General features: G+C 43.0%; 1 protein-coding gene across 1 annotated transcript in view; it reads right to left on the minus strand.

Annotated features, from left to right (window-relative positions):
* Positions 1-3474, minus strand: part of CNGA3 (cyclic nucleotide gated channel alpha 3) — a 42025-nt gene extending 38551 nt beyond the window's left edge. The window contains exon 1 of the mRNA XM_006017072.3: positions 3374-3474. Within this exon, the coding sequence (XP_006017134.1) occupies positions 3374-3474 (101 nt within the window). The remainder of the gene's footprint in view (positions 1-3373) is intronic.
* Between the last annotated feature and the right edge of the window lie 4965 nt (positions 3475-8439).

The raw sequence follows: 8439 nt of genomic DNA on the forward strand, positions 1-8439 counted from the left end.
AGCTGGTTCCAGATTTTGGCCACCCTAACTGTAAAATATTGCCTTCTGATCTCTAACCTAAACCTATTCTCCATCAGCTTATTACCATTGTTCCTCATCACCCCAGGGGGTGCTGGGGAGAAAAGGGCTCTGCCTATTTGCTGTTGATCTCCCCTGATGAGCTTGTAGGCAGCCACCAGGTCCCCCCTCAGCCTCCTCTTGCTGAGGCTGAGCAGGTTCAGGTCCTTCAGTCTCCCCTCATAGGGCCTGTCCTGCTGCCCTCTCACCAAGCGGGTGGCCCTCCTCTGAACCCTCTCCGGGCTGGCCACATCCCTTTTGAAGTGCGGCGCTCAGTACTGGACGCAGTACTCCAACTGCGGCCTGACCAGGGTATGATCATGCCATTCTTCTAACTTCTGTGCAATGCATTACATATGTCTGCTCTAGAGCTGTGGATAAACACCTCTTGGGGTGTGGTGTGGTTTGAATTAGATCCAAATGGCAGCAAATCATAAATAAATGAATATAGGGATATTTGCCTACAGAAAGGGATCAGGCATAGGCCCAAGGCCATCAGCTAACTAGCACTGTCCTCCTCCAAACACTTGAACCTGAAGAATAAGCCCCTGGACAGGTATAACCTTTGAAGCACTTCATACACCTTTAAAGTGCTTCAAAGGGTAAGTAGACAGGTATCCAGGTCCTATGAAGCACTCCAAAAATGGCAAAAAAAGCGCTTCAAAATAACCCTGGATTGAAATAGCAGCAGCTTGGAAGCATTTTATTTTCAAGCACTTCCAGTTATGGCTGCATGCTCTACAGAGCTTGACAAAGGTTTGCTTAGTCCTCTGGCATCTTGAGATGTGGAGGTGGAGAGCAGGGCAGACAGCAAATGAATATTCTCCCATGTCGTCATCTGTCCCTGGGGCTAGAGAGCAGGAATCCCTGCACATCTCTGATGCTGGTCTCCTTCTTCTAGTAGGAGGGTCCAGGGGTTTTCCCATTCCAGCAAAGGGGAGCACTGCAGTTCGGGTGAGTGGAGGTGGGCACTCAGTCATTCTCGGCAGTTCCTAGAGGTGGAGAGAGCTAAGCAGGGAATCGCTCTCCCCAACCCCAGGAGCCTCTGGAACCAGGAAGCTGGAAGCTGAGCACATAGGGGAATGCTCATTGCCTGTCTTCCCCACTCCCCTTCCCCACCCTGTGTGGGTGGGGAGCCAGACATTCAGGACCAAGGAGCCCCCAGCTGTACCCTCCAGCTGGAGAGCATGCTGATGCATGCTGTTGTGAAGATTTGGAAGCGTTCTAGCAGAAAAGAAAGTATGGCAAGGGGCTGTACATCTGTCCACAGCTGATGTGCTTCATTTTTTTGAAGCACTTCAAATGTTACATATGTCCCCAGCCTTAGAGAAAGAAGAAACTTGGAAGGGAGGGGGGATTCTCCCTTGAAGTCTGATAATGTCTGAAGCTATACAATAAATAGTCTAATTGTGGGTTTGGAGACTAGAACCAGCTTTTGAGGAACATGAAACAGAATAAATGAAACAATCACATCTTGCTGCATAGGACCTACCAGAGATCCCTATCCATTCAAACTGTTTTTCCATAAGGCCAAACTCTCTAACATTTTCTGTAGCAAGAAGGCTCATAAGCTCTATTCCCATTTTCCTTTCAATCATGAGTAACACTTTTATAAAACTGTATGAGCTTTGCAGAATGCTGCAATGTTATCAAAACATTCAGACGCTTGTCTCATTACTTAAATCACATACTTCTTACTCAGAGGTCAACTAATCCAAACTATGCTATTTCTTGATAAATATATATATATCTATATCTCCAGCTGTGCACATGTGAATGTGAACAGCTGCTGGATGTTACAAGACTATTTTATATTTTGTTAAGGAAAAGGTGTTTGTAACACCTTACAAACCTTTAATGTGTCATCTCATTTCAAGAGTGAGCTTACATCTTTTTACTCATCTACAATTTGCTGTAATTAATGTTGTTCACAGTAAATGGATGGTTTTAAATCAATGTCTTCCTAGGATTACCGTCATCCTGATAGGGTGAAGTTCTTGCTGCAAACTTACATATTTCAGCCCCTTTAGCTGTCATAATCAAGTCATTACCTTTGATGCTGTTGCTGATTGTAATGAGTGTAATGACTCAGTTAAATGTTTAAACCTTGGCAAAAATACACTCAGAACTGCATATTTGTAATTCTGTTCTAGAAGCTGTCAAGCTCTGATATCCTGTACTGAGAGGACATCAAAGAAAGAGGGAAAGAAAGACTTTCATTTTCAGCTGCATTTTTCCTACTCTCCTGAGGGAGTCACTGAGCATTGGACACAAAACCAGTGTTAAGACCTGCAGTCATGGCAGCTGAATCTTCACAAGCAAGGCCATTGTGTAGTACCTCTAGGTCAAACTGGCCTCTCTGTAAGGAACAAGACCAGCTCTGTTTATCTTGCAGCTGTGCATGTTCCTAGGCAGCCCACATGGAAGAAAGTGTTGAGGCTATGCAGAAGGAAACGTGGGTGGGCTAATGGGGTGCCCTGGGTGTCTCCAGGCCCCCTATTTGTTACTTACCATCCCAACCCATCATTCACAGAGAAACTCCAGTCAGGTCTAGGGGTTTCTCCAGTCTCAGACACTATACATAAGCAGTAAACAGTGACTGGCCCCACTGTGCCTACGTTAGCTGAGAAAGCATGACTACTGCAAATACTGTAGGATGGTCAGGGCAAATTCTGCTTTCCCTCATCTATCTGCAGGCCATGGGCTTGTCTAAACTCAGAACATAATTGAAGTCTTATAGCACATTAACACAGGCCCACTGCTATGTTTTAAGTCCCCAAGCATTTCCAAGTCCCCCAAGCCCACAGAGAGCCCTGAAGGGGTGAGGTAGCTCCACTGGTGGGGGCAGAGGAGGAACCTGAAAAAGCAGTAGGATGAACCTCATGGTCTGCAGACTACAGTTCTGTCAAAGGTTTGTTTTGCCCCAGACTGCAGGGCAGTTTGAAAGATGACCTGTCACTGAAGCCAGGGGATTGCAGCTAAGCAGATTCAATAGCTGGGAGAGTGATGGGTGCTACAGAAAGCCTCCTGACCTGCTTAGTAATCTAAGAAGTGCTCCAAGAATAGGATTTATCTTTCCTGAGCACCTGTTAATTCCTCCTGAAGTGAACAAGAGTTTTGCTACTTGAGGGATGCAGGTTCTAACAGCCAAAGTTCATGCCCATCTACTGTTTTGCTCTTTGCATTTATTAACAGTTGAAACTCTGTTAATTGTGCTGGGTCAATGATTACATATACACGCTCTCCCTTAATGCACTGTACTACAGAGGTGGCTAAAAATATATTGTGACTGAGTAAGATGAAAGAAATGTATTACCTGCTAAAGCCATTTTCAATTCGCTCAACATCTTCATCAGAGGCTCTGACAGACAGCCTGTGCATACTAGGGTAGGAGTGCTGAGTGTTGATTTTAGCCATTTTGCTTTACATATCAACATCCAAATGACAGCTGAAACACACACACACACACAAATGTTGGAAAGTCAGCAAAAGACATCAAACATGGTACATATTAAAAAGAATGATTTATTAAAAAAGCAAAATATCTTAGTAATTTGCAGAATAGTGACTGATATTTGTAAATGCAACAAGAGCATTACTTGGAGCATGTAAACTAGGCAGAACAAAATGCCAGAGAATGTACAATGGAGAATAATGCTTCATTGGTATAGAACTAAATTAGAAAACACAATAGATCTTTTCAGCTTCTAGACCCTATGAATACTTATTATAACAAGTATGATATATAATACGCCTGCATTTAAAAATCCTGTTAGAATTATAGTAAGTTGAGCAAGCCAGCCAAAAAACTTAGGTGGTCTATGAATTAAGGTTATTCATTCAATCTTAATACATTTTATGGTAGAATTTAATTACATGGCCACATCCTATTTTTCCCCAAGAACTCCTTACTCACTGCACTGTGTGGAGTGAGCTAACTGAATGAATAATCATACCTTTTTTCCCTTCATCATTTAATGTGTGACCCTATACTTTATTTATGACATACCATTCTAAACCCTGCAGTATCTAAAACCTTCATTTTCTCATGAGCTTCCTTTTATTGCTCTCACTCTGTCCAGGGCCAGGTCCTAATTGTCTTCTAAGGCACCTCTACTGTATTTTAGGCCACTGTTGCAAAGCTTATATTTTAGATTCTATGGCCCAGGATGGTGATACAAATTGACATGGCTAGACACCTGGGGCCAGATTCTATTCCACCTATTAGGTGCATAAGTGGACTTAGGAAGCCGAGTGTTTTTCTATTCCACCTTTGAGTGGCTAAAAATCTATTAATATACCTACATTTGTAATACATTATCATCTGATCCCTGAGACTGAATCACAAAAAAAGCAGTGAGGAGGAGGAAGACCCACCCACATTTTGTATTAACAGTTTCTCAGGAAGTCAAGCAGGGTGGAATAAGATCACATATAAGCACTTATGTTCACTTGTGTGCCTAGGAGCTACATCTAAATGATCTTAGGGTATAAACAGATGTGCCAAGGGAAGCGGATCTGCTTCACTAGGTGAAATGCATGTTGCCTGTTGTCCTACCCCTCAGTCCTGTGGGATAAGGGCAACATGTTTCCCTCTTGCAGAGATGCACCCCAAAGAATCTCCAGGCTACATCTCTGCAAGAGGGGAAAGCTGGCTCCAGTGCAATCCTGGGGCTGAGACTGCCAATCAGCTGATTGGCAATCTTAGTCCCAGGATGGCACCAAAGCAAGTTTGACTTACCAGTGTGGTCCCAGCCCCAAGACCACACCAAAGTGTTGACAGGATCTTAGAGAATCCCAAACGAACAAACCCAGCCAAGTGCTTCCAGGGCTTTGGGGCCTGATCCTGTGCGCTCCAGGAATGTAGTGAATGGGGAACTGGGAATTTCCAGCTGTGTGAGCAGCTCTGGGCAGACTGAATTCTCCCACCATAAACCTAACAGATGTCTTCCACAATAAAACAGCACAAACTGATACCACCTATACCGTACCCACAAATGTTGGGCATTTGTGGTATGACAAGGGGTATGGACATCTGTTTGCTTGGCCTTTGTGCAGCCATGAAAATTTTGGTGATGTCTGTTTCCACTCTTAGACACCTAGGTAGGATCCTATTTTATCTTGTTCAAGGCCTGAAAATTCCTAAATGTATCTACCTTTGTAGATGAACCACCCACTACTTGCATTAACTTTTTTTCATGGACCTGAACAGTGTGGATAGAATTGCATTTACCTGCTTAGTTGCTAGCTCCCTAGTGGCTCAGCAGAGAGATGCCTACAGCTAGCTAACAGAAAACTAAGCCACAGGGATGCATCTGAACTTTTGCTCTTCCCCTGGATCTTTGGTATCCGATTCATGGCTACAAAGAAAGTACTTCAGTTACATCAGGATCTACAAAGCTCAGGGGGTAGGCACTGACCTGTACCAGAAAAGCCTAAATGACAGCAACTTCGTGTTTAGCATAAAGCATAGTGCCCCCCCCTTCATTCTTTACTGTGGCTGGTGGGGAAATAGGATGCAATCGCCATTTGCCCCAAAGGATAGTAATAAAAGCATCTGCCCAACAAGTCAAAGACCTGCTTCTAGGCCCATCCTGAGGATATTGAAACCCATATCTCCCACTCCCCAAGTGAGCGCCCTCACCAACAGGGGGGAGCTACATAGGCCATGGAACGGGGTGGGCCACCCAAGTCATGGCCCAACCAACTTTTAGCATGTTAATTTAGCTAGCCATGCAGTTAAAAAAATAGCTATACAATATTAACTGGAATGACAATTGCGCATTTGTTGGTTATATAAATTAAAGTGCTAAAAGTTGGTTGTGGGTCCACCCTGTTCCGCAGCCTTTGGGGAGCTAGATTGGTGGTGGTGGGCTTTCCCCATCCTGTTTAAGCTGAACTACTGAACAACCATGTATGAAAGATTCATAAGGTAAAATGATAAAATGAGTAGAAACAAATCACTGTAGCCTAATGTTTATGGCATTCCCCTGGAAGAAAGAAGTCCTGGCCACTGCTCTTGCCAGGGGTATTTAAGTAATGATTCTCTAATATAAAATGCATAAATAGTTTTGGTAGAAGGAAAAGAACACAGAATTCTCTCTCTTCCTCCCAGGGGGGGTGCCACCTCACTGAGCCAGAGTCACACCCCCTCTTCCTTTCTTTCTTTCTGGACTGTTTAGGTAATTATTTCTAATGCCATTCCAGAATAAAGAGAGTCTCCAACTCTCCCAAATGTATTGCTGTTTCTAAGCTATTATTTATTTACTCACTAACATCATTAGGAGGTATTCCTGCTTATTAAGGTTTGCTGATTTGGGGATTGACATTACTCTTGCTGAAGTCAACTACCATTAACTTTAATAGTATAAGAACAGTAAGGCACTGAATTTGAAAGCTTGTCTAAGTCTATCCCAACCATTTGGTTGGTCCACAAAAAGATATCACCCACAATAACCCTATAATATCTACAAGTATGTATTACTTATTTACAAAAAACTGACCAGAACTTATTCTCCCCTTTTAACCTGTGGCTCCTAGAGAACTTGATGGTACTGTCCTCTTACATAATAGTCTAGTGCTGACAACAGCTGTTCCGAAAATAGAAACCAAGATTCAAATCCCTTTATCTGAAAAGGTCCAAACCAACATTCCCTTCTCCCAATGGAAAGTGCCCTAACCACCCCGGGGAAATGACTCCCTATCCCATGTGTTGAAGCTGAACTGCTGTACATAAAAGGTTTCAAGGCCTGTTGGGCTACAGAGAGAAAGAGAACAGAAGAGTGTGATTCTGCAGGCTCACTCTTAGGGTAGGACAGCTACTTTAATTTGGGTCCCCAGTTCCTGGATTTTTTATGAAAGTGTTATTGGAAAAAATATGAACTTCAATAAGAATAAGTAGGCAGAGAGTATGTAATACCAAGGTATTTAGGAATTGGCAATGGTGGACCTATTCTTTATGATTTTTCTGTTTTTCTACCAGAATAATGGAGTCAGAATAACCTGGTGTTTTACTAACCTCCCTTACTGAACTGAAAACACATGGAAGTCAGTAATAATTTTGATTTAGATCACACACCGCCCTGACATTTCTACCAGGAGAAATCACTGTCCTCCCAGTAGAGACTACAAGCATACTGCATTCATTCCATTTCTCCCAGGAGAAACATACCCCCTCCAGGAGAAAGATCTTCCAAGTGTTATCCTGGATGATCTCCCTTGTGAGAAAAACTGTCTCATAAGAATGAATGCTTGTATGTTCTCCTCCCAGTCTGATCTGGGAGGGGAGGGAAGGGAAGCAGTGGGGCAATGCTCCCCATATCTTCCCCAAACCAGGGACTACAAGATGGGCAACAGAGGCAGCAATGATAGGGCTGGGAATTAGGCTCAGAGAATCTGTCCCCAAACTCAGTTCCAGCCTTGATGGCTTCCCCTTTCTTCCTTTGCCACCCATCTGTATTTCTACCTCTTCTGAAAACTTTTATCAGAAATTTCTACTGCTAGAAATGAATGCCTGCTGTGGCCTTAGTATGAACTTCAGAATTTGGCTCTTAAAATTAGTACAGGTGATTTAGACCAGATAGTAATAGTAATCAGGTACGAATTTTCATTGATTGTAAAATGCTACAATCCCAGAGTGGTTGCATTTTACATAGACTTTGGAGAAGTTGAAACAGATATAGAAGGTACAAGGCAGTGTAGTATCAGGCTAACAATATTCTCTTCCTTTATAATGCAGCTATGTATGTAGGGCCAAATCCTCGTCCTACTGAAGTCACTGGGAAAACTTTTATTGACTTTTGGATTTTGGATTTTATCACCCACTTGTCTGTCTACCTTAGATATTTATAGGGCATGTCTACACATTGTGCTACATCACCATAGTGACATGCTATATCAATATATGGTGTGCTGTGGTGACATAGCAATCACATGAATCTACACATGATTGGCAGCTACTTCTCTGTAGCAACATGCTCCTCCATTTTAGCACACCGTTATGGTGAAGTAGAAGCAAAATCCAACCATACACCATGCACACAGCACAGTACAGGCAGTTACTGCGCCATGCTTTAGTACCTTTTGGAAGTACTAAAGCACAGTGCCATAACAACGTCACCATACAGCAATGTGTAGTCATGCCCATAGATACCTAACACCAGTATCTGAGTCTTTTAAGTACTATGTGCAGGTTTTAGTCACTGAAACATCCGATCTCCTCAGAGTCCTCTCAGCTTTGCATACGGAAAAGGACAAAAGATGCTGAAAACCCAGTTTTCAAGCTCCAGCTTGGGTACATGAAGATGGGCAAGTCTGATAAACCTATATTTAGGAGATTAAAATAAATATTTAGCCTGTATCCTGTAGAATAGTGGCCCTCCA

This window comes from Alligator sinensis, unplaced genomic scaffold, assembly GCF_000455745.1.
Source record: "Alligator sinensis unplaced genomic scaffold, ASM45574v1 scaffold144_2, whole genome shotgun sequence".
NCBI lineage: Eukaryota > Metazoa > Chordata > Crocodylia > Alligatoridae > Alligator > Alligator sinensis.